Below are 25,930 nucleotides of genomic sequence, written 5' to 3'. Positions count from 1 at the left end.
CCCGAGGCCAGCGCCAGGGAAAAAGGGAATGAATTAGAGACAGAATGGCAGAGGAGGAAAGGAACAGAGAAAGGCCAGACTCAGGGGAGGGCTACTCTATTCTAGTCTTCTGTTTGCTCTCCCTGTGCACACCCACAGATGAAGCCTGGAGAGGCGAACCCATACAAACAGGCACAGAAAGAGGGCGCTGATGAGACGCCCTCCCTACGATCAAGACCAGGAGACAGGCCCCCAGGCCTACCCTGGAACAGTCCCGCTTACCTTTGCTATGCGACTCGCTGTCTCTTTGCAAAACTGAGTTGGGCTGTCAAAATGCTGGATTAAGTGAGGCAATAAGCAAAGGATGTTAAGAGGAAAGCCTATCGGGAGGAAGAAAAAAAAAAAGCAGACAATGACCAATTCTTTTCACATTATTTGAAAACTTAAAGATATTTGTGTGTGTGTGTGTGTGTGTGTGTCTCTGGCTTTATGTGGGTACTGACTGGGCCAGTAGGCTTTGCAAGCAAGTACCTTTAACTGCTGAGTTATGTCTCCAGCCCTAAAGACTTTTTTTAAAGTGGTTTGCAGAAACCCCTTACAGCATTTTCATCTCCTGGGATACTAACATATTTAAACATTTTTTTAAAAATTTATTCATTTGAGAGAGACAGACACAGAGAGAAAGACAGATAGAGGGAGAGAGAGAGAACGGGCGCACCAGGGCCTCCAGCCACTGCAAACGAACTCCAGACGCGTGCGCCCCCTTGTGCATCTGGCTAACGTGGGACCTGGGGAACCGAGCCTCGAGCCGGGGTCCTTAGGCTTCACAGGCAAGCGCTTAACCGCTAAGCCATCTCTCCAGCTCTGATACTAACATATTAAAAAAAAAAAAAATCACTGTTTGCACAAAAGCAGACATCGGTCATTTCAAAACCAAAACCAACGATTGGTGCACATTTCAACTATATTAAAATGCTAGCTGGGCGTGGTGGCGCACGCCTTTAATCCCAGCAATAGGGAGGCAGAGATAGGAGCATCGCTGTGAGCTCAAGGCCACCCTGAGACTCCATAGTGAATTCCAGGACAGTTCAGCCTGGGCTAGAGTAAGACCCTACCTCAAAAAACCAACAAAAGAAAAGGGGCTGGAGAGACGGCTTAGTGGTTAAGCGCTTGCCTGTGAAGCCTAAGGACCCCGGTTCGAGGCTCGATTCCCCAGGACCCACGTTAGCCAGATGCACAAGGGGGTGCACGCGTCTGGAGTTCGTTTGCAGAGGCTGGAAGCCCTGGCGCGCCCATTCTCTCTCTCTCTCTGCCTCTTTCTCTCTCTGTCGCTCTCAAATACATAAATAAATAAAAGAAAGTGCTGTTATCATAACAGAGGGGCAAATGGTATCGACATCACCTGACAACTGGGACGGGTCCACCAGGGTGTGCTTGGAGACAGAGGTGAGTTTGCTGAGGAGGTTCACGGTCATTTCTTGGGTAGACACTGAGGTAAAGCCCTTGAGGAAGAGCTGCTGGAGCCCGGGGAAGTTAGTCCATTTCAGCTTGCTCTGCACGTTCTCAATCTTCTCTCGACTCTCCGACTTGTCCAAAGGCAAGTGGAGCAGCAGTTTGTTGAGGAGCCTGAGAGCCAGGAGGTATTCATACTCATAATCCGACTCCAGCAGCGACGCGGCTATCCAAAAGATGGTGGCCAGCAAGTTGGTGGGCTCAGTAGTGGGTTGCACATCATACATTCCTTTCTCTCGCAGCGAGGACAGGCTTCGAGTCCTTGCCAGGCTACTGCTGTGGGCGATCCGTCCGTCCATGATGTCCAGTGTGTTACTCCGCCGCCGGTCACCTCTGCGGTCACCAGCCAGACTTAACCTCAGAGAGTTACTTCTCGTGTTGCTGCTGGACCCCAGGTAGCCGCTGCTGTCCGCGGGGCTCGTGCTGAGGTTGAGCTGTCCAGTGCTTTTCCTGTTAGCTGCGTACTTGTTTCCCATTAGAGGGTCTGGGTACGAGGTTCTGAAACACAAACAAACAAAAAGGAAAAGAAAAGTCACTTTTGCTTCACTGTTAAAAACCGAAAAGTAAGCTGGGTGTGATAGCACACGCCCTTAATTCCAGCACTCCGGCAACAAAGACCACGGTGACTCTGAGGCCAGTCTGGGACTACAGAATGAGGTCCAGGTCAGCCTGGGTTAGAGTAAGACCCTACCTTGAATTCTCCCCCATCCCCCAAAAACCCCTGAGAAGTGTTACTAGGTGGATAAGCATGTAAATGGATACATTTATACCTTGATAATCACTATTGTTAAAATATACAGAAAGGGGGCTGGGGAGATGGCTTAGTGGCTAAGGTGCTTGCCTGTGAAGCCAAAGGATCCAGGTTCAACTCCCCAGGACCCATGTAAGCCAGATGCACAAGGAGGTGCATGCCTCTTGGAGTTCGTTTGCGGTGGCTGGAGGCCCTGGAATGCCCATTATTTCTCTACTTGCCTTTTCCTTTCTGTCTCTTCTTCCTTTTCTCTCAAATAAGTAAGTAAGTAAATAAATAAAATATTTTGAGGGCTGCACATGTCTTTAATCCCAGCACTAGTGAGGCCAAGGTAGGAGGATCACTGTGAGTTTGAGGCCTGAGACTATACAGTGAATTCCTGGTCAGACTGAGCTAGTGAGACCCTACCTTGAAAAGCCAAAAGCATCCTCCCCATATATATAAATGTACATTATACACACATACGTACATACATACATACATATATACATATATACAGAAAGCATAGTGGGAACACAAAGGCTAAACTATTAGCCTTGGCCCGGGGAATTAGAAATACTTAGGTAGCAGGTAACAATGGAAATGGGACTTGTGGGCTCAACAGTTTGAGGTTTGCTATGAACAGAAAGTGGGAGGTAAGGTTGCTCCCAGGAGAAGAAGCCATATGTGAACGGTGGTGTCCTGTGAGATGACGCAGCCAGTGACCCTGGGTGTGGTAGGAAGGGGACCTGTCAATGGAGCCCAAGTGGCACAGTAAAGCAGTCCCTGACCAGGACACTGGAAGAGAACATCACTGGCAAAATTAGCTCTGGAACACTCAGGAAGCCCTCACGAGCTAAGGTTCGCCCTGAGATTTCTGAGCATTATCTTCACTGCTGCAGTTACATGAAAATGAACTGCTGTTAGGGTTCTGTGTGGTTAGATACAGGGGACCTGCACTCAAGGCTACGGGGTTTCAACTCTTACTGAGAAAGGGCAGAAATAAGATCGTAATGCTTCATGGTTTCAGCCAAAGTGTCAACCGCAGACTCCAAGGTGAGAAGCAGCTCGATCACAAATCCCTGGGGGGGAAGAGGGAAGGTTTTAATTAGTGATTCTCTGGGAAAAAAAAAAAAACAACTGTGATGGACTTCCTACCGAGTGTTAAAAATAGAACAAACTTCACATTAATGCTGCACAATAATTAATCTCCGGAGCGACATGACGTTGCTGATTGGTGAGAACTCATCAAACTAATGGTAAAGATTGATTATAATCGCACCATAATTTACCCCAAGTGACTCAGGCCCGAAGTCTAGGAGCCATCTCTGTTTCTTTTTTTCACATATCAATTCTACCCAGCAGTTAAGTCTTCAGATCATCATTTTGAAACTTCCTTCACAGCTTCCCTTTACCTAGCCTCCCACTATTTTCAGTCTGGACTCTCACAACTATCTTGTCCTTGACTCTGTGCCTACCGGAGAGGACTGTTTCAAAAGCATGTCACTCCAGCCCCTTCTTTCTCTTGAAACCTTCAAGTGGCTTTCCATTGAGAGTGAAGCCAAGTTTCTCCTAACGGCTCCATGCTCTGGACCTGATACCTCTCACCAATCTAGCCCCATTTCCAAGATTTTCCTTAAGAAACAAAAAAGGTGTCTGGGCTGAGTGTGGTGGTGCATGCACGCCTTTAATCCCAGCACTCGGGAGACAGAGGTAGGTGCAGGATCGCTATGTGTTCGAGGCCAGCCTGAGACTACAGAGTGAATTCCAGGTCAGCCTGGGCTAGAGTGAGACACTAGCCTGAGAAAATAAAACAAATAAACAAGAGAATCTCTGTGTGGTTTGAATGAACTGCCCTTCCCAGGCTTATGTGTTTTGAGTACTTGGTCCCCAGCTGGTGGCAAATGGGGAACGTGGTGGAGCCTTTGGGAGGTGGAGCGACGCCGCATGAAGTGTATCCTTGCAGGCAGGCCTTGAGGTTGATTTGCCCAGCCCACTAGGAGTTCAGGACTAGCTCTCCTGTACTTCTGCGCTGATTTGACAAGATGCGAGGGCTGGCTCCCTGCTCCGCCAGGCTCTCCCTCCAGGATAACTCTCTCCCTCCCTCGAGGGCTGGGGAGGTGGCTTAGCATTTTAAGGCCCTGGCTTACCAAGCCTGACAGCCCAAGTTCAGTTCCCCAGTATTCATGTAAAGCTAGAAGCACAGAACAGTGCATGTGTCTGGAGTTTGCAGTTTTAAGAGGTGCTGGTGTGGCTATTCTAAATAAGTAAATAACCCCCCTCCAAAAAAGAAAAAAAAAAAACTGGCTGTGGTGGTGCACGCCTTTAATCCCAGCACTTGGGAGGCAGAGGTAGGAAGATCGCCGAGAGTTCGAGGCCACCCTGAGACTCCATAGTAAATTCCAGGTCAGCCTGTGCTAGCATGAGACCCTACCTTGAAAAACCACAAAAATAATAAATAAATAAATAAATAAATACGTAAATAAATAAAATATTTAAGAAAATTAAAACGCTTCCCCTTGAAACAGTAAGCCAAAATAAACCTTTCGTCCCATCAATGGCTTCCTATCTGGTGTTCTGTCCCCGCCGTGAGAAAGGAGCTGCTGCACGGCGACACAGGACTTGGCGCTCTGCACTCCTGTTCTGTCTAAAATGAGCTCTTCCCCATCACCACGTGACCAAAATGAACTGCACATAAAACAACCCAGCCCTTCTTTTTCTGCTCTTTAATTAGTGACCTTATAATCTCACAGACTGTATCACTAAGTGAACTTTCTCATACACTATTAGTAGACGAAAGACTGTCTCCCCCAGTAAAGGATGAATTCCATTATGACAAGGACCTGCCCAGTTTGCCACTCTATACCCAGTGTCTGACATCAAACCTTTGGGCCAAATAAAATTGTCCAGTGCAGGGCTGGAGAGATGGCTCAGTGGTTGAGGCACATGTCTGTGAAGCCCAAGGACCCAGGTTCAATTCCCCAGGACCCACACAAGCCAGATGCACAAGGGGGCACATGCGTCGGAAGTTCGTGTGCAGTGGACAGAGGCCCTGGTGCTCGCTTGCTCTCTCTGTATCTGCTTGCAAATAAGTGAATATTTAAAATAAATTAAAAAAATAAATAAAAATTCCCCAGTAGAACATTTTACTTACTTGTCTTTAAAAATGAAACACAGGGCTGGAGAGATGGCTTAGCAGTTAAGACGTTTGCCTGCAAAGCCAAAGGATCCTGGTTCAACTCTCCAGGACCCATGTTAGCCAGATGCACAAGGGGTGCAAACGTCTGGAGATAGTTTGCAGTGGCTGGAGGCCCTGGTGTGCCCATTCTCTCTCTCTCTCCCCTTCTTTCTCTCTCTCAAATAAATAAGTAAAATATATTTAAAAAAATGAAACACAATGATAATTGAAGCTTTGCATTCTAAGTCTTCTGCCTTGTGGGCATCGTGGCATGTTTAGGTGGTGTGCGCACGGGGAAGACCTTGCTGGCGTTAAGCACTGGGATTGGAACAAGCTGTGAGACACTCAGCATGGTTCTCCCTGCTCTGTGTCTGCGGGCCAAGCTGGCAGTATTTCCACAGCCTCCCTCTAGCTCCAGCTCTGGAAAAGACTTATTCCCCCACCGCCCAGCCGAGAAACCGCTTCCCTACCTGTGCCTCTTCCCCCGGGTCCCCCACGGTTTCCACAAGCCTGGCGAGGACGTCGGAGAGGGTGCTTGCCGACAGAGACTGCTTCAGGGCCCTGAAGATCTGAAAGGACCTCCCTGCATAGTGGCGGGAAGAGCACGAGAGGGCGGTGTGCAGAGCCACTTCGCTAAGGTGACGCTCCAAGTGAATGCCTTCTGCAAAGACAAAGGGGATGGCATTTATCTATCTGTTTAGCTGCAAGGGTGGGGGCAGGAGCGCGCCTGGGCACCCAGCTGCTGCAAACAAACTCTAGACACATCCACCACTCTGTGCATCTGGCTTTACGTGGGAACTGGGGAATTGAACGCAGGCAGTCAGACTTTGCAAGCAAGTGCCTTAACCCCTGAACAATCTCTCCAGTCTAGAATTCTTTCTTTATTTGTTTTTTTTTTTTTTTTCTTTGAGGTAGGGTTTCACGTTAGACCAGGCTGATCTGGAACTCACTATGTAGTCTCAGGGTGGCCTTGAACTCATTATGATCCTCCTACCTCTGCCTCCCAAGTGTTGGGATTAAAGGCATGTGCCACCACGCCTGGCTTTCTGGTCCAGAATTCTTATTTTTAGCTAATCATTTTTGTCAACTGCTGGTGGTACTCTAGTTACTGTCTAGCCCTCAGCTTTATGGCAGAGTACCCAATAAATTTGTCTTTTTTGTTTTGTTTTGTTTTGTTTTTTTCGAGGTAGGGTCTCACTCTAGCTCAGGCTGACCTGGAATTCACTATGTAGCCTCAAACTCATGGCAATCCTCCTACCCCTGCAAAACACAACCACAGGACCGAGGAGGGGGCTCAGTGAACGGAAGCACTTGCCATGCAAGAACAAGGGCCTGATTTGCCCGGAGTTTGGCTCTGCGGCGGGGCATGACCATGCACGCTGTAACCCCAGTCCGGTGAGGAGCAGAGACTAGCATATTCCTGGTGCTCACTGGTCAGCCAGCCTGACCCGAAACAGCAGTTCCGGTTTCACGGAGACACTGTCCCAAGGAAGCGTGCTGATGAGCCAGGAGAGGAAGACACCTGACTATTTTCTCTGGCTTCTGTGCCTGTGGCATGTTCATCTGCACACACATGTGCACACACCACCCACACACCACACCACTACTACTATACACACCAGGTATGTCATCATCACATGTTAAAAAAAGAGACTCTCGGGGCTGGGGAGGTGACACGGTAGTTAAGGTGCTTGCCTGCAAAGCCAAAGGACCTTGGCTCGATTCCCCAGAACCCATGTAAACCAGATGCACGAGGTGGCACATGCAACTGGAGTTCATTTGCAGTGGCTGGAGGCTCTGGTGTGCCCATTCGCTCTCTCAAATAAATAAATAAAAATAAAATAAATAAAAATAAATAAAAAGAAAAAAGAAACTCTGGATGGGAGTGGTGGTGCATGCCTTTAATCCCAGCACTTGGGAGGCTGAGAGGTAGGAGGATCTCTGTGACTTTGAGGACACCTTGAGACTACAGAGTGAATTCTAGGTCAGCCTGGGCTACAGTTAGACCCTACCTTGAATTCCCCCCACCCCGTCCAAAAAAAAAAACTCTTTCTAAACATTTTTCAATTTAGACAGTATCAACTTTTGGCCAGAGATTATGGAAAATGCCAAATCACATTGAAATACTGAATTAAAAGTAAACGCCATTTGTTCTGTTCATTCCAAGCTACCTGGGCTTGACTGCTTAAAAACAGACACCACGTGCTTCAAGAACGTGGCGAGCTGCTCCGCACTCTTGATGCTGGGATTCTTGGCAGAAACGTCCTCATGGTTCCAAAGGGGCCCTCTTTTTCTGAAAACACAAAGCAGACGTCATTCCCTTGTCTGGAACTTGTGTTAAGGACTTCATTCCCACCTGCTGACACCGCGCCTTTACGATTACATTGAATGGCAAGCCCCAGGCTCCTGTGGCTTCTGCACGTGGCTATACAATGGCTCACAGAGCAGAGCAAGACGAGATGACAAGCTTGCCAGGTGAGAAGATCATTAGTTATTATTTATGTCCTACAGTCAAAACACAATTTGTGGTGGCTAGCCTGTATCTAGTTCATGCAGAGAAAATACTTTACTAATTCAATACAGTGAAAATAACTCACTAGATGAAACCATAGGGAAATGTCTTCACATTCAAGTCAAGCCAAGTTCCTTAATCCCAGAGGTCAAGATGCCGAGCCTTCGCATGGTGTCCTGCCGCCTGTCCCTTGGGCCTCTAAGTCCCCCGTTCCCTGCTGGGAGGTTTGTTTCTGCACAAGCTATTAAATTATGTCTCATACCTTCTCGATTAGCTTATGTGATGTGGGTGTGTGTGCACACACACGTGTATATGTGTGCATGTACGCACTGCCGGGGATAAAGCCCAGGACTGCATGAGTATGTGTACGCATAATCCACGGCGTGCATGTGGAGGTCAGAGGACAACTCGGGGTTCGGCCCCTCCCTCCTGCTCGTTTGAAGCGAGAGCTCTCCTCCCCACTCTTGCCGCTCACTGCCGTGTTTGGCAGGCGGGCTGGCCATGGTTGCAGCCTCCCAGCACGTTGGAAAGCCGCCTTAGCTGCCTGCCTTTATGTGGAGCCTCGGGACCTGAGCCCATATACTGTGGCTTGAGCAACAAGTGCCTTATCCGCTCCTAACCCCTACGTTTTTAAAGCATGCAGGCCGTGACAAAGGCCCGGGTTTCCCGGCCCTCCACTGTGTGTCTTGTGTAGCTCTCTATCATTGTCTAGTTAAACTCTTTTCCCAGAGTCACAGTCACAGGGCATCACTCCCCATTACACACACAGTGGCTTCTCATGGCCCTGTGTCACTGTGGGACATCACAATGACATCTCCCCCCACCCCAGCTACCTTCTTTCTCCACTGAATGGCTTTGCAGAGTAGACCCTAAGTAAGTACTTGATGGTTAACTAATTACTACAACTTATTCAAGCAGAAGATTGCATTGCCAGGGAACACTATATGCCTGTGGCATTTGGTAAGCAGCTCTCAGTTACCTTGGGCGTAACTGCACACATTCCCAAGAAGAAAGCCTTAGGTTACATCGTCATTTCAAAACCTTATGCAACCAACAAACTTGTATGGATCAAACCATGCAATTTAAAATCCTGGTTCCCACGAGCTGATCAACAAGAAGGGCCGAACCCAAAGCCTGCTGCTGGGATGGCAGGCGCCACCAGGTTACCTTGAGGTAATGAACTCCATGAGGGTTTTGACCTTCCCATCCTGCTCCATGGAGATGTCCACCTCGCTGAGGAGGGTGGTGTGCAGGTGCGAGACGGCAGCTCCGCTGTTTCCTAAGCTGATACTGGACGAGGTAGAACTTGAGCTGAGCCCTGAGTCGGTCATGGGGGAGGGCTGGTAATCGGGTATAAAGTCGTTAATGCCTGCTGGGAGAGAGAGTGCCTCGTGAATGCCCACACTGGCAAGGGCCTAGCTGAGTCCGGCAGAGCTGCACAAGTCACCGGTGATTACAGACTACACGGGACATGCGAGGCCACACGGCTGGGCTAGCTGTCATGAGACTGTTCTCAGAGGCACAGCCTCCCAGTGGCTTCGAGGCAAACAATGTTCACAGCTTGTTATCAAAACTCAGCCTGCTGCGCTGGGCGTGGTGGCGCACGACTTTAATCCCAGCACTCGGGAGGCAGAGGCAGGAGGATCTCCCTGAGTTCGAGGCCACCCTGAGACTACAGAGTGAATTCCAGATCAGCCTGGGCTAGACAGAGACCCTACCTTGAAAACAAAACAAAACAAAAAAAATAAAAAGAACTTAACTAGGTGGTGCTGTGCTGCCCTCTGCTGGAGGAAGCTGAGTGTGGTAACTTCCTGAACATCTGACATGTTTGCTCATTTTTTTGTTTTTGTTTTAAGCCAACTCACATTCTTTTCTTTTTTCTTTTCTTTTGGTTTTTGGAGGTAGGATTTCACTCTTGCCCAGGCTGACCTGGAATTCACTAAGTAGTCTCAAGGTGGCCTCAAATTCGTGACGATCCTCCTACCTCTGCTTCCTTAGTGCTGGGATTAAAGGCGTGCACTACCACGCCTGGCCTTCCAAGTCACAGTTCTAAATTTTAATTTTAAAATTGTTTTTGTTATTTTTATTTATTTACTTGAGAGCAACAGACAGAGAAAGAAAGAGGCAGATAGAGAGAGAGAGAGAATGGGCGCGCCAGGGCCTCCAGCCACTGCAAACGAACTCCAGACACGTGCGCCCCCTTGTGCATCTGGCTAATGTGGGTCCTGGGGAGTCGAGCCTCGAACCAGGGTCCTTAGGCTTCACAGGCAAGTGCTTAACCGCGAAGCCTTCTCTCCAGCCCCTAAATTTTAATTTTATATGAAGAGAACACTATAGTTTTGGCTTAATTTTACTTAAAAAGGCTTTTTTTTCGAGATAGGATCTCACACTCGCCCAGGCTGACCTAGAACTCACTCTATAGTCCAGGCTGGCCCTGAACTCATGGTGAATTTTCTACCTTAGCCTTGAGTGCTGGGATCAAAGGTGTGATCCATCATGCTCTGCTAAGATGATAACTTTTAATGTAAAAGTATTGACAATTAAATGAGTTTTATATTAGAAGTCTCATAAATTAATGACCTCATTGCCTCATAACATGTAACATTTTAAATGCAGCAAAGGAAAAAAAAAGATTTCTAAATATCTACCTTGGGTCAGTTTTCAAAAACTGTAAGTAGAAGGAATTTAATAACTATCTTTTTCTAAGAATATTTTATTTTTATTTATTCATTCAAGAGGGAGAGAGAGAGAATAGGCACAACAGGGCCTCCAGTCACTGCCAATGAACTCCAGATGCATGCGCCACCTTGTGCATCTGGCTTACATGGGTCCTAGAGAATTGAACCTGGGTCCTTTGGCTTTTCAGGCAAGTGCCTCAACTGCTAAGCCATCTCTCCGGCCTTCACCATCTTTTCAGAACAAATATTCAGTGAACACACTTTATTGCATTTTCAATTCACACATTCACAACTGAAAATTGGTGGAATTCAGAGTGTTAAAAGCCACAGCCTCAAACATTCAGTTTAATCCATTTTAAAATAACATACATGACATTTAAAATAAAAGTTTCACTTTAGAATTTCAGCTTTTACTTGGCTGACTGTCCCTAGAGTAAGTTTACAACTTAAGGATGTTAATTTCTACTTTAAAAACTGCAGCTTTGGCTGGGTGTGGCGGTGCACACCTTTAATCCCAGCATTGGGGAGGCAGAGGCAGGAGGACTGTGGTGAGTTCAAGACTAGAGCAAATTCCAGGTCGTCCTGGGCTAGAATGAGACCTTACCACAACCAACCAATCAATCAAACAAACAAACAAACAAAAAAAAAACAACAAAAAAAAAACGGTAGCTTTGAGGTAAATACCTGTGAAAGTATAATCTAAGTGTGCGATTTGTTTGACCGTCAGCACCCTGGGCTCGTTGAACTCTTTGTTCCTGAGAAGGACAGAAGCAGCGGTCCGGATGTTACTGATGGGCCCCATCACTATTAGTAAGTGCAGCAGCAGGCGCTGGCAATGTTCGTACACCTCGGGGTGGCAGTGGTCAAACCCTGCAAGGTAGGAGAAAAATCACCAATGGTCATGACGACGGGAGGATGCTTGCTACCAAACCCATCATGCTGAAGTCCTGCAAATCCCAGTCAGCTCTGGGGGACGGGTTCCTGTCCCTCTGTGAGCGCACCAGCTCTTCATGAAAATGGGGCAGTATGAGCGTATGACCCATACACATTCCCCTAATCAAATAGAATGGGTGGACCAGGGCCTCCAGCCACTGCAAATGGACTCCATTTGCCACCTTGTGCATCTGGATTGCATGGGTCCTGGTGAATCGAGCCCTTGGCTTCACAGGCAAGCATCTTAATCACTAGGCCATCTCTCCAGCCCTCCTCTAGAATTTTATAATGGCTTGTTGTCTCACTGTATAATAGCTTAGGGAGGCTAAAGGTTCTTTAATTTTTATTTATTTTTTATTTTTTAGAGAGTGTGAGAGCAAGAGACAGAGAATTGGTGCACCAGGGCTCAGCCATTGCAATTGCAGTCCAGACACTTGCTCCACCTAGTGGGCATGTGCAACCTTGCACTTGCCTTGCCTTTGTGCATCTGGCTAATGTGGGATCTGGAGAGTTGAACCTGAGTCCTTAGGCTTTGCAGGCAAGTGCCCTAACTGCTGACCCATCTCTCCAGCCTTAAAGGTTCTTTTAATTAATTAATTAAATGAATCCATTACAGGGTCTCATGTATCCCAGGCTGATACTCAACACAGGGCCCAGGATGGTCTTGTTCTGACCTTCTTGTTTCCACCACCTATGTGCTGGGAATACAGCAGTGTACCATTGTGCATGGCTAGTCCATGTGGTGTTGGGGGTCTAACCCAGCCAGGGCTTTGTACATGGCAGGTAAGCCCTCTACCAACTGAGCCACATCCCAGCCCTCAAGATAATTTTTTATTAACAACTTCCATGATTGTAAACAATATCCCATGGTAATACCCTCCCTCCCTCCACTGACCCCTTTGCAACTCCATTCTCCATCATATCCCCTCCTCAATCAGTCTCTTCAAGATAAGTTTTAAATGTGTTCATGAGTACAATGTACTGATTTCTTAGAAGTTATGACTTACGTAACACTAAATGTCAATGGATTTATTTTTAAAGGCAGGGTTTTTTTTTTTATACCTAACAAAATGGAAAGTCAATGTCAGATTACCACAGGAATGAGATGCTATGAATATGGTCAGTGTGCGCAGCAGGAAGGTATATGAGAAGGTGGCTGCTTTAACTCGCTGCAGGAAGCCACACCTACAGAGGTACTACAGACGTGGGAATGCTCACAGGTGTGCCACAGAGGGCAGGCGGAATTTCGCTCCTGTCATCGACTGCTCAACAGCCTGCTTCCTTTGGAAAACACTTTTATGTATTCTAGCCACTCTAAAGGTTCCAATCCCAGAACTAAGTTCAGCCTAAGAATCTGAGTGTGATTCTCCAGGACCCAAGTAAAGCCAGACACACAGGCGGCACACTTGTCTGGAGGTGGTTTGCAGTGGCTAGAGGAACTTGCACGCCCATTCTCTCTTCCCCTCATTCTGTCTTTGCTAGCAAATAAAATTAAAATGAAATTTAAAAGAAGATGAAACAGCCGGGCATGGTGGCGCACGTCTTTAATCCCAGCACTCGGGAAGGCAGAGGTAGGAGAATCACCCGTGAGCTCAAGGCCATCCTGAGACTCCATAGTGAACTCCAGGTCAGCCTGAGCTAGAGAGTGAGACCCTTCCTTGAAACCCCCTCCCAAAAAAAAGAAAAGAAACAGAAACACCAAAGAACTTTAACACTGACATGAAAGCCTGCAATGAAGGAATTACCTATAAAAATCGCATGAAGGAGGAGATGGAGGTAGCTGCCCCATTCCACCTTCACGCTGTGATCAATGATGAGATCGGTCAGCAGGATCACGGCTATGTTACACCTGTGACAAACAGCAGACTGTTAGTGCACTGCCGGAGCTGAGGGCCTCCAGAAAAATCGTGTGCAAGTGACCAAAAGGCGAGAGTACTGTGTTCTATGGGAAAACATAAGGAACAAAAGAGGAAAAACAAATGCAGCCGAAGAGACCGTTCAAGCGACAGCTTTAGAACAAAACCTAAGGGCTCGGGGCTTCTCGGAGCCGAGGATCATATTTTCCTTGTTTTCCACCCATCAGATCCCCCACGCCACTTGCCACATAGCAGGTATTTGGTACATGTTTGGCGCATTAATAGAATTTTGAAGAGAATGTAGTCATCGCTCTGTTGGGATATTTATTTACTCAGTAGAATTCCATTTAATTGAATTCTATCCATGTAACTGTGTTGACCCCAAGAAAGTCACACTTTTTCCAGATGTTGTAACTGGGTCCCAGAAAGGTGAAGTAACTATGCCTGATGCCCAGAAAGGCAGCAGCAGAGTGAGATCGACTGGTACTGATTTGGAACACTTAGAAGCTGCTTTCGGATGTCTCACTGTCTGAACGAGCTGACGTGTCATTGGGCGCGCTATCTCAGTAGAGAGGTGAGCGCCTCTACTCTGCGTGGTGACGCGTAAAGCAAGCTCAAAGAGTGGGGCAGCGACGTGGCTCGTAGGAAAAGAGGAAGACGCTCCAGTCCACCTGTGGAGGGGCAATCCAGGTGATGACGTTTCAGGCACGTAATCCACCAGTGGTGACCAGCAGCCTCCAGCTGGTGGGAAGGGCAGTGGCTCTCCTTGGTTACACTCCATCACTCTCAGTCGCCAATTAGAATAAAGTGGCATTGAGTCACCTATCAAGATAAAACGATCTCATTTTCTACACCATTGAATGTCTGCCCATATAAGCAAGTCCTAGCAAGACACCCACTATTTACAGCACCGGAAAGGGATTCAAAATCATTTCCCACTATTTTGATATTTGCTTGATATCCTGGAAGGCCTGTGTACAAATATTACCAAATTTAGAAGGGGAGGGGAATGATGGTGGGGGAGAGAGAAAACTGAGTTTGATTCCACCCTTTATATTCAAGCAAAACTACAATGGCATTTCCTATGACTCCCCAGTGGATGGCCAAGGCAGAAGGCCACATCAGAAGAGAAGCCACATTGTAACAAAGTCTTTGTAGTAAGGTGCTAGGTTCCAGATTCCCTTAAATGGGGCTAGTAAAAACCCTCTTAAAAAAAAAACAAAACAAAAGTCTGTCCTACCACACTGAGGCTGCAGGGTGCAGAACAGAATGACCTTAGGAAACTGGGACTTGCGTGTGGCATGGGTAAGTCACTTAACCTCTCTGGACCTCAGTTCCATCATGGACAATATAAGCAGGCTGGACCAATCACCTACAAGGTCCCAATCTAATTGTTAAACACGAGCTTGTATTCTACTCTGCCATAATGGCACCGTGACACTCAGGCAGCATTAATCAGTTTGCAAAGTGCACAACAGTATAAAAACATTTTCAGTACAATGAGAATCTGTACAGGACAAACAAATACGCTAAGAAAAAAAAATTAGCTAACGTCTATTCAATGATACTGCTACTGTGGATTATTAGGGAATATAAGTTTTTTTTAAATACTCTCCCAGCTAATATTACTTATTAAAATCATTCTTTAAAACCAAGACCTTTTGGGTTGTGTTGGAACATCACTAGTGGCAGTTAAGTACAGTATTTGTCAATGGTTTCTTGGAAAAATACATTCATTAACATGAGCGCAATTAATGGTGCACCTCATCTATAGTTACTCAAGGGATTTATTACTTTTTTCTTCTTCATAAGACCCTCCGGAGCTGCTGCTGTAGCGAGATTCTAGTCTGTGGTGCTGCCGGTTTAAGTGACTGTTCAGCCCACTGTAGATGTCCAGGTGTACACAGCTAGGAAAACCACGAAAATCAATTTCAGTTCACAGGATTTGTACTTTCTGATTCATTTTCTCTGTTTACGGTACACAAGATGAAATCTTACTATGGCTATGCACCAATTTCTACCTTGTAATTCAAAGCTCAAGCTTCCAATCAATTATTCCTCCCTACAGAATCCCTTCAAGTAAGAATTCCCCTAATAATTGTTTCATGTAAAGAAAACAAGTCTGGGGCTGGAGAGATGATTTAGTGGTTAAGGCGCTTGGAGGATCCCTGTGAGTTTGAGGCCATCCTGAGACTACGGAGCGAATTCCAGGTCAGCTTGTTCTAGAGCAAGACCATACCTTGAAAAACAAAAACAAATTCCAGACAGAATATAGTTCTTGACTAGGATATCTATCTATCTATCTATCTATCTATCTATCTATCTATCTATCTGTCTATAATTTTCATTTCTTTATTTATTTGAGAGGGAAAAAGAAGCAGAGAGAGAGACACACAGAGGGTGGGGGGGAAAATGGGCATGCCACGGCCTCCAGCCACTGCAAACGAACTCTAGATGCATGTGCCACCTTGTGCATCTGGCTTACGTGGGTCCTGGAGAGTCAAACAGGGATCCTCTGGCTTTGCAGGCAAATGCCTTAACCACTAAGCCATCTCTCCAGACCCTGACCAGGATTTTTTTTTGTTTGTTTTGTTTTTCGTGGTAGGGTCTCACTTTTAGCTTAGGCTGAAGTGGAATAATTCTCTATATAGTCTCAGGGTGGCCTCGAACACAGTGATCCTCCTACCTCTGCCTCCTGAGTGCTGGGATTAAAGGCGTGCGCAACATCGCCCAGCTTGAGCAGGATTTTAACGCAAGGCTCAATGCACACCAATGCAGAAAGCGTCATGTGTTCTGGGCCAATGGGACATTAATAAGAGAGCAGTACTCACCTCTCTTCGAAGTTCTCTTTCAGAGGCTTATTATCAAGGTTGCCATCGGTGGGAGCTACCATTGTATTGCTGCTGGAAGTAGTTCCTGTCATCAAAGATAAAACTACCCCGTTAACTTCGAAACCACCACACAACAGCAAGGTCAAAGGCGTGCGCTCAGAAGGACCGTGGGTAAGTAATTATGGAGGCAAGTACTGGGGGACACTGAGAAGTTTCCACCGTTTGAACTCCCCCAAAACGCCCTGAAATGAGCAGGGAAGAGAAATCCAGTAGGGAAGGAACAGGCAGTTGAGCGCAGGGCTAAACATACAGGAAAAGTGGGAAAATTTATTGTGAAAGTAGTTGACCCCTAAATGTTAATCTCTGCCATCTGAAGAGGGGTGCCTTCTTTTACCTACCCCCAGGAGTCTTTTCTTCTTAAAATAGAGAGAATGGATGCAGCAGGGCCTCTTGCTACTTTAAATGAATTCCACATGCATGTGCCACTTTGTGTGCCTGGCTTTACATGGGTACTGGGGAATTGAACCCAGGCCATAAGGCTTTACAAATAAGCACATTTAACCCTACAGCTATCACCCCAGCTCTAGAAGTCTTTTCTAATAAGAGTAAACCAGAAGACTTCTGATTTTGTTGTTGCATGTGTGTGAATGTGGAGGCCACAGGACAATGTCCAGCGTCTTTTCTCAGAAATGCTCTCCATCTCCCCTCCTCTTCTTCTCTGTCATGGTCTCTCATTGGCCTAGAGCTAGACTGGCTGGCCAGTGAACTTTCGGGATTGGTTTATCTCTGAACCCTGCTCCCCCGTTGCTAGGATTACAGGCCCACCCCACCAGGAGCTTTTTCTTGGCAATCTGCACTCATGCTTGTGAATGGAGCGCTTTACTGACTGAGTTACCTCCCGGGCTCATCAAAGGCCCGCTGGGCTAGGGCAGTTGGAGGGAAAGCATTTTTCTGACAACAGAGAATGAAAATATACATGCTAAGTTTCTTTTCTTTTCTTTTCTTTTTTTTTTTTTAATTTTATTTATTTATTTATTTATTTATTTGAGAGCGACAGACACAGAGAGAAAGACAGATAGAGGGAGAGAGAGAGAATGGGCGCGCCAGGGCTTCCAGCCTCTGCAAACGAACTCCAGACGCGTGCGCCCCCTTGTGCATCTGGCTAACGTGGGACCTGGGGAACGGAGCCTCGAACCGGGGTCCTTAGGCCTCACAGGCAAGCGCTTAAGTGCTAAGCCATCTCTCCAGCCCCTAAGTTTCTTTTTTTAAAAAATTTTATTTATTTGAGAGCGACAGACACAGAGAGAAAGACAGATAGAGGGAGAGAGAGAGAATGGGCGCGCCAGGGCTTCCAGCCACTGCAAACGAACTCCAGACGCGTACGCCCCCTTGTGCATCTGGCTAATGTGGGACCTGGGGAACCGAGCCTCGAACCGGGGTCATTAGGCTTCACAGGCAAGCGCTTAACCGCTAAGCCATCTCTCCAGCCCAAGTTTCTTATTTTTTTTATTTTGGTTTTTCGAAGTAGAGTCTCACTCTAGGCCAGGCTGACCTGGAATTCACTATGTAGTCTCAGGCTGGCCCCGAACTTACAGCAATCCTCCTACCTCTGCCTCCCAAGTGCTGGGATTAAAGGCGTGTGTCACCACGCCCGGCTCACATGCTAAAATCTGTAGCTACATCTCCTGCCTGCGTCTCCTCTGTGCAGCCTTCCTACTTCCCGACCTTTCAGGGACTTGAAGACTATTTGTGTGTGTATAAATACATGCAATCCACAGACATTCATATTGTCTTTCCTTCAGCAGATGGTCAGAATTCTTTTTGGGATCTGATTAGTTCAAGATATTGCTTGAAGGATGGAGAGATGGCTTAGCAGTTAAGGCCCTTGCCTGCAAAGCCTGAGGTCCTAGGTTCACTTCCCCAGTACCCACGTAAGCTAGATGCACAAGGTGGTGCATGTGGCTGGAGCCCTGGCATGCCCACTCTCTCTCTGACTCTCAAATAATTAAAAAAAAAAAGATACTGCTTGAAATTATCTGACAAAGAACACACTTAACAGTCTCTAGCTACCCTGGACATAGCTTACTCATTTACTTTAAAATTATTATTATTGTTATTATTATTATTATTATTATTTTTGGTTTTTCGAGGTAGGGTCTTACTCTGGTCTAGGCTGACCTGGAATTAACTCTGTCATCTCAGGGTGGCCTTGAACTCATGGCAATCCTCCTACCTCTGCCTCCCGAGTGCTGGGATTAAAGGTATGCACCACTACGCCCGGCTTACTTTAAAAATTATTTATTTACAAACAGAGAGAGAGAGAGATAGAAGAGAGAGAAAGAGATAGAGAGCGAGAATGGGTGTGCCAGGGCCTCCAGCTGCAAACCAACTCCAGATGCGTGTGCTACTTTGTGCATCTGGTTTCACACAGGGATACTGGGGAACTGAACCTGGGCTGGCAGGCTTTGAGGCGAGCAGGCGATTCTCACCGCAGAGCCCTCACTGAGACACCCTTGTGAAGACCATTCTCTGGCAGAGCGCCTGGCCGTGGGCAGGGGGCAGTGGGGTGGGGGGCGCCTCACCTGAGGTGACTGAGGGGATTTTGCAGCTGGACGTGATGCGGTAGTATGGCGGGTTGTCCATGTGGGTGACGCTTGAGCTGACAGGGTCGGTCAGCTGCAGCTCACCCACCAGCTCCTCAAGCAGCTGCATGGTCTTGTCTCTGCCCAGATACACAATGACTTTCTTCACCTGCGCAGAAGAACGGAAAAGAAGCGACATGATCACCTATGGTATTTGTCGTGGCGCAGATTTTTTTGTTTGTTTGTTTCTTTCGAGGTAGGGTCTCACTCTGGTCCAGCTGACCTGGAATTCACTATGGAATCTCAGGGTGGCCTCGAACTCATGGCGATCCTCCTACCTCTGCCTCCCGAGTGCTGGGATTAAAGGCGTGCGCCACCACGCCCAGCTCAGTTTTTGTTTTTTTTTAATCAAAGTTCAACTTGAAATGGAAGATGAATTCACACAATCTAAATGTGAACAGTGACCATTATCACCCCCTCTAGTCCCCACCAGTAGATCTAATTGGAATGAACTGAAGATACAGATTGATAACTTTACAGCATTATGTACCTCGTTTATTTTAAACATCTATTTATTTGTAAGCAGAACAAAAGGGAGAGAGGTTGAGGATGGAAGTGCCAAGGACTCTTGCTACTGCAAACAAATTCCAGATGAATGTGCCACTTTTTGCATCTGGCTTTACATGGGTACTGGGGAATCAAACCTAGGCCATCAGGCTTCACAAGCAAGTGCCTTTAACCATTGAGCCATCTTTCCAGCCCACTTTCTATATGTTAAAAAAAAAAAAAAAGAAGCAAAAGAAGGGAAAGAAGCTTTTCTGTAAAAGCACCTTCATTAATGGGGAGAGTGCTGGCATCAGCCTAAGACTTCCCTCTTATCTTGACTCAGCCAGCCTTCATACCAAAGATGTATCTTAATCTGTCTTCCAGCTGGGCACGGAACCTGGAGATTCTCTTGCCTGGGCACCAGCCTCTTATTAGCTAGATCCTCTGCAGAGTGTTTATGACCTGGAATTCACTATGTAGACAGACTCAGGGTGGCCTTGAACTCATGGTGATCCTCCTACCTCTGCCTCCAGAGTGCTGGGATTAAAATGTGCACCACCACATCTGGCCGTTGTGGTCTCCCTCCCTTCCTCTCTCTGTCTCTCCCCTCTCTCTCTCTCTTTCTTTCTTTCTTTTTGAGGTATTCACTGTAGCCCAGGCTGATCTGGAAGTCACTCTATAGTTGGAAGCTGGTCTCGAACTCACAGCAATCCTCCTACTTTGGCCTGGGGTGAAAGGCGTGCGCCACATGCCCGCCTGGCTGTCCTTCCTCTTCTGTCTCCTCTGAGTTCCTTGGCTTCCAGCGATCTCAGGCCCTGAGATTTCCCATCCCGGTGCCAGCGAGCTGCAGCCTGGCCAACGCTTAACCAGACCCAGCGTGGTGACCTGTTCTTCACTATCACTTTCTCTCGAGCACCCCATCTTTCCAGACAAGTGGGGTTTCTGTGACGCCCCTTCCTAGCCCTTATCATGGCTGTACTTCATCAAGTCACCGATTCCTCAACTGTGTAAATCTAGGGGAACTTCAAATGATAAGGTTTCTGTGACCCATCACAGTGGAACACCGCGTAAACTGTGAGAACGCCTGACCTGTCCCTGCACTCAGTGACACTGGGTGACTCCGTGAGAAACGACTAAGTCCACCTACCATGTCACTGTCCCCACCCCGCCTCTATTTGCTTCTGAGGGGTGACCCCTGGCCACACTCAGACATTAATAAATAACAATAAAATGCGTCCACTTTCAAAAAGTTAGATGAGGGCTGAGGAAATGGCTTAGTGGTAAAAATGCCCGTTGTGCACCACCACACCCAACTGAAGTTTTTTAAAAAAATTATTTATTTTTATTTCCGGGGGTGGGGCGCAGATAGAGAATGGAAGTACCATGGCCTTTAGCCACTGCAAATGAACTCCAGACACATGGGCAGTCTTGTGCATCAGGCTTACAGGGATTCTGAGGAATTGAACCTGGGTTCTCTGGCTTTGAAGGCAAGTGCCTCAACCACTAAGCCATCTCTCCTACCCCTGGCTGAAGTTTTTACTAAAAGACTAGTTTGAGGCTGGAGAGAGATGGCTCAGCAGTTAAGGAAAGGCACTTGCCTGCAAAGCCTAATGATGTGGGTTCAATCTCCAGTACCCACGTAAAGCCAGATGCACAAAGTGGCGCATGCATCTGGAGCTCTTTTGCAGTGGCTAGAGGCACTGACATGTCCATTCTCATTCTCTCTGTTTGCAAATAAATCAGTAGAAGGGCTGGAGAGATGGCTTAGTGGTTAAGGGACTTGTTGGCAAAGCTAAAGGGCCAAGGTTTGATTCCCTAGGACCCATGTAAGCCAGATGTACAAGGTGGTGCATGTGTCTGGAGTTTGATTGCAGTGGCTAAAGGCCACAGCATGGCCATTCTCTCAATCTTTATCTGCATCTTTCTCTTTGAAATTAAAAAAAATCCATAAATCAATTAAAATATTAAAAAAAAATAAAAAGACCAGCTGGGCATGGTGGCGCATACCTTTAATCCCAGCACTAGGGAGGTAGAGGTAGGAGGATTGCCATGAGTTCAAGGCCACCCTGAGAATACAGAGTGAATTCCAGATCAGCCTGGGCTAGAGCAAGACCCTACCTCGAAAACCCAAAAATAAATAAGTAAATAAAATAAAAAGACCGGTTTGGATTCACAGAACCCATGAAAACACCAGACATAGCAGTGAGGCCTCTTATGGTGAGATGGAAGGTGGGGAGACAGGAGACACCCAGCAGCTCACAGATGAGCTTACACAGCAGTGAACAGAGAGAACTCTGCCTCAAGCAAGGTGGGAGGCAAGAACCTGAATCTCCCCCAGCCCTCTACAGCCAAGTGTGTCCCATGTGAACCCGAACATGCGTGTGCATGCCCACACACAGACACAGACACATTGTTTAAAAAGTTAAATGAATTTGAATACATACGTAAGGCAAGAGGCTTGGTTCACTATTCACCCCGCAAATGCTTATCAAAAAGTGCAAAATGATTTTCAGGTTCTTTGGCCAGCCATCGGCAAGCGTAGTCCACACATTCTCCATCTCCGACCAGGCCAGCTCATCCCCGTACTGGAAACAGCACACAGGAGACACCAGACACAACTGGTTAGTCAAAACGAAGCCTGTCACACCACCAGACATTAGGAAATAAGTCTTACAGACAGCTTTCATCTTTCCCACACGTTGGAGGAATGCTCATCTCTTTCAGTGAGTTTAAATGTCAGTATTACGAATTGCATCTGGTTGGAGTCAAGATAGATATGATGTTTTTAAAAAATATGTATTGAGCCGGGCATGGTGGCGCGCGCCTTTAATCCCAGCACTCGGGAGGCAGAGGTAGGAGGATCACCGTGAGTTCAAGGCTACCCTGAGATGACAGAATGAATTCTAGGTCAGCCTGGACTAGTGTGAGACCTTACCTTGAAAAAAAATAATTAATTTATTAATTAATGGGCATGCCAGAGCCTTTAGCCTCTGCAAACGTACCATGTGCATGTGGCTTATATGGGTACTGGGGACTCAAACTTGGGTCCTTAGGCTTTGTAGGCAAGAGCCTTAATTGCTAAGCCACCTCTCCAGGCCGGTGAGGGTTTTTATTTTGCTGTTATTGTTAAAGGGGCATTTATGCTGCGTTTTGTTTTGGCTGTCCCAGGGTCACCTCCGCTGTGCCTGACCCTGGTCTCCTCTCCCACTTTGTACCTTTGCTGTCATGTACATGAGGTTGTTCAAAACCAAAGCGGTGGCCTGGGGGGACCCCCAGCCTTCTCCCCGCAGCCAGCGCCGGCTCGTCACCATGAGCTCCCGGTCTTTCAGGGGGTCGTCCTCGTCCTCGTCCGGCTGCCTGGCCGTGGGCAGAGGCTGCAGGTCCACCAGCTCGATGTTGTTCACCCAGGGCAGCAGGTAGTGCAGCATGACCTGGCGGCCCGCGGGGTGAGCCGTCTGGATCCTCTGGCTTATCTCTAGGTCAAGGCCAACGGAAAGAACCAATGTCATTCGTAAGAATCAGGAAGCCAGATGTCACTCATTTCACTGCAATAAGCCGAGTGCTATTTCTTCTATTAATAAATTCCACCTCCATGACATACAGAGAGTTAGTAGCCAAGATCTACTTGCTTTCTTTTGTTTTATTCATTTAGGGTTTTTGTTTTTGTTTTTGTTTTTTAGAGGGAGGGTCTCACTCCAGCCCAGGCTGGCCTGGAATTCACTATGTAGTCTCAGGGCATCCTTGAACTCACATTGATTCTCCTACCTCTGCCTCCCAAGTGCTGGGATTAAAGGTGTGCGCTACCACACCTGGCTATTTAGTTTTTTAAAAAAGTATTTTATTCATTATTAGAGAGAGAGAATGAGGATGAGAATATGAGGCACCAAGGCCTCCAGCCACTGCAAACCAACTCCAGACGCCTGCGCCATCATGTGCCATCTGGCTTACGTGGGTACTGGGGAACCGAACCTGGGTTCTTAGACTTCTCAGGCAAGCACCTTAACCACTACGCCATCTCTCCCGCCCTTCATTTAGTTTTTGAGACACCGTCTTTCTCAGTAGCCATGTACTTGAAACCTTCCTGACTCTACCACCTGAGTGTTAGGGTTATAGACGTGCACCGCCATGACCGGCCAAGCTTTCTTTTTATACCAAATATTTTTGGCAGTTAAAGAAATGTTTCCACATGTTGATGGGATTGTAAAATGGTGCATATATGTATAGTGGGAAGTACAGTGGCTCCTCAAAAAATTAAAAAAGAGATGCTGGGCACAGTGATGCAAGGCTTTAATCCCAGCACTTGGGAGGCAGAGGTAGGAGGATCGCTGTGAGTTCAAGACCACTCTGAGACTACATGGTGAATTCCAGGTCAGCCTGAGCTAGAGTGAGACACTACCTTGAAAAATCAATAAAGAAGAAAGAATGAATGAACAGACTACCCTGCCATCCAGCAATCCCACTATTAAATGCAAAGCCCAAACAATGGGAAGCAGACAAGCAATTTGGTATTTGTAGATCTACATTCATAGAAAAATCCTTCACAATGGAAGCAGAGAAACCCACATGTCAACAGACAGATCCACAGCTGCGTGGATAATGCTTTGTAGTGTGTACACACACGTATGTACACATGCACACTCACATACACACACACACCTACCCACCCATACAGCCTCAGAAAGAGACAAGACCCTGTCACATGCTGAAATACAGCTGAGCCCAAAAGGCATTATGTTTGGTGAAATAACCTAACCACAAATATAAAAAGACTGTATGATGTTACTTATATATCTAAAGTAGCAAAATTCATAAAAATGCAAAGCAGAATAATAATGATGAGAGGCTGTGGAGGGAGGCAAAAGGGGACCTTTGTTTTGTAGCTGTAACTTCAATTTTGCAAGACGAAAGATAAGAAAAAATAACTGAAAATAAAAAACCAATTAAAAATATTTTATTATTTTTATTTATTTGAAAGAGAGAGAGATAGACAGAGGCAGGCAGATAGAGAAAGAGAGAATGGGCATGGCAGGGCCTTCAAATGCTGCAAATCAACTCCAGACACCTGCACCACCTTGTGTATCTGGCTTACATGGGTCCTGGGCAATCGAACCTGGGTCCTTTGGCTTTACAAGCAGGTGTCATAACCACTAAGCCATCTCTCCGCCCCTCCACCCCAAACCAACTTCTATACACAGACTAATTTAGCCTGACTCATTATCTACTAGGCTCTGCCCACGTGTCTCTCCAGGTCCCTAGCCTGGCACCTGGATGGCAGTGGCAACTGAAGACCCAAGACAAGTGACAGAACCCAGAAGCGACACTTGGGCATTTGGCGCTGGATGACATCACTACAAGTTTTTTTTTTTTTTTTTTTTTTTCCTTTTTGGTTTTTTGAAGTATGGTCTCGCTCTAGTCCAGGCTGACCTGGAATTCACTATGTAGCCCCAGGGTGGCCTTGAACTCACTGAGATTCTCCTACCTCTGCCTTCCTAGTGCTTAGATTAAGGATATGTACTACCATGCCTGGCTGAAGTTTTTATTAAAGGAAATATTCCAAGACATCTTTTTATTTATTTGCAAGTGTGTGTGTGTGGGGGGGAGGCAGAGAATGGGCATGCCAGAGCCTCTAGACACTGTAAACGAACTCCAGATGCATGTGCCACTTTGTGCATCTGCGTTTATGTGGGTACTGGGGAACTGAACTCGGACTGTTAGGCTTTTCAGGCAAATGCCTTAACCGCTGAGCCATCTCTCCAGCCCAGAATATTCTCCTATCCTCTTAAGAGTCAATTTCAAATTTAGTCTCAATTAAAAACATTTTTGCCTTAGGGACTAGGGAGCTAGCTTCGCTGGTAGGGTGCTTGTCTATCACACACAAAGCTCTGGGTTTGGTCCCAGCACTATATAAAGTGGACATGGTAGCATTTCCCTGTAATCCCCAGGAGGCAGGACAGTCAGAAGTTCAAGATCATTCTGGGTTACATACTGAGTTTGAAGCAAAGACTAGGCTACATGAAATCTTGTCTACAGCAAAATAAGACAAAACCCTGAGACTACACAATGAAATCAGGTCAGCCTGAGCTAGAGTGAGACCTTACCTCAAAAAAAAAAAAAAAACCCCAAATAATAATAATAATAAATAAATAAACAAATAAAACAAAACAAAACAACTTCCCGTCCTGGCTATTTCTTAGAAATGACTGCCAAAAACCCCCAAACCAGCTTGGTTCCCATACCTGAGAAGATAGCGAGAGTGAGCTCAGGATAGGCCCTTGCTAGCTCCTCGGACAGCTGGTAATAGGAAACGGAATACAGGTGCGGCAGGGGAGACAGCTGGCTAAGGATGCCATCAGTTCTCTGCACCTCCAATTTGTGAGCATAGCGAAACATCTTCGGTTCCAGGATCTACGGGAACGTAACACCATTAACTTCACTTAATATTTCATGGGTTCCCTAAACATCAGCTTTAATTAAAAGAAAAATCTCCTAAGATATATTCCAGTCATAAGGTCATGCATTATTATAAAACATGTCAATTTTTAATGCGTGAAATGTCTGCAAAGATGAACAGTTTAGGAGGGTTTGTGGTTTTT

At 46.6% G+C, this 25,930-nt stretch overlaps 1 protein-coding gene across 9 annotated transcripts in view; it reads right to left on the bottom strand.

Annotated features, from left to right (window-relative positions):
- Fryl (FRY like transcription coactivator) overlaps positions 1-25,930 on the bottom strand; it is a 297,939-nt gene that overhangs the window by 54,282 nt on the left and 217,727 nt on the right. For 7 of the 9 annotated variants that reach the window (XM_045130376.1, XM_045130379.1, XM_045130384.1 and 4 more), the window contains 15 exons: positions 25,574-25,742; positions 22,553-22,812; positions 21,782-21,922; positions 18,792-18,960; positions 16,210-16,294; positions 15,173-15,285; positions 14,050-14,200; positions 13,268-13,371; positions 11,274-11,459; positions 9,079-9,283; positions 7,571-7,692; positions 5,870-6,060; positions 3,209-3,303; positions 1,382-1,989; positions 262-359 (listed from right to left, as the gene is read on the bottom strand). In XM_045130376.1, coding sequence (XP_044986311.1) covers positions 262-359; positions 1,382-1,989; positions 3,209-3,303; positions 5,870-6,060; positions 7,571-7,692; positions 9,079-9,283; positions 11,274-11,459; positions 13,268-13,371; positions 14,050-14,200; positions 15,173-15,285; positions 16,210-16,294; positions 18,792-18,960; positions 21,782-21,922; positions 22,553-22,812; positions 25,574-25,742 — 2,697 coding nt within the window. The remainder of the gene's footprint in view (positions 1-261; positions 360-1,381; positions 1,990-3,208; positions 3,304-5,869; positions 6,061-7,570; positions 7,693-9,078; positions 9,284-11,273; positions 11,460-13,267; positions 13,372-14,049; positions 14,201-15,172; positions 15,286-16,209; positions 16,295-18,791; positions 18,961-21,781; positions 21,923-22,552; positions 22,813-25,573; positions 25,743-25,930) is intronic. The other 2 variants (XM_045130377.1, XM_045130385.1) reach the window with 1 other exon arrangement.

Source organism: Jaculus jaculus, chromosome 11 (genome assembly GCF_020740685.1).
Source record: "Jaculus jaculus isolate mJacJac1 chromosome 11, mJacJac1.mat.Y.cur, whole genome shotgun sequence".
Classification (NCBI taxonomy): domain Eukaryota; kingdom Metazoa; phylum Chordata; class Mammalia; order Rodentia; family Dipodidae; genus Jaculus; species Jaculus jaculus.
The sequence above is the reverse complement of the archived record's forward strand: the minus strand, read 5'-3'. Positions and strand labels throughout refer to the sequence as shown.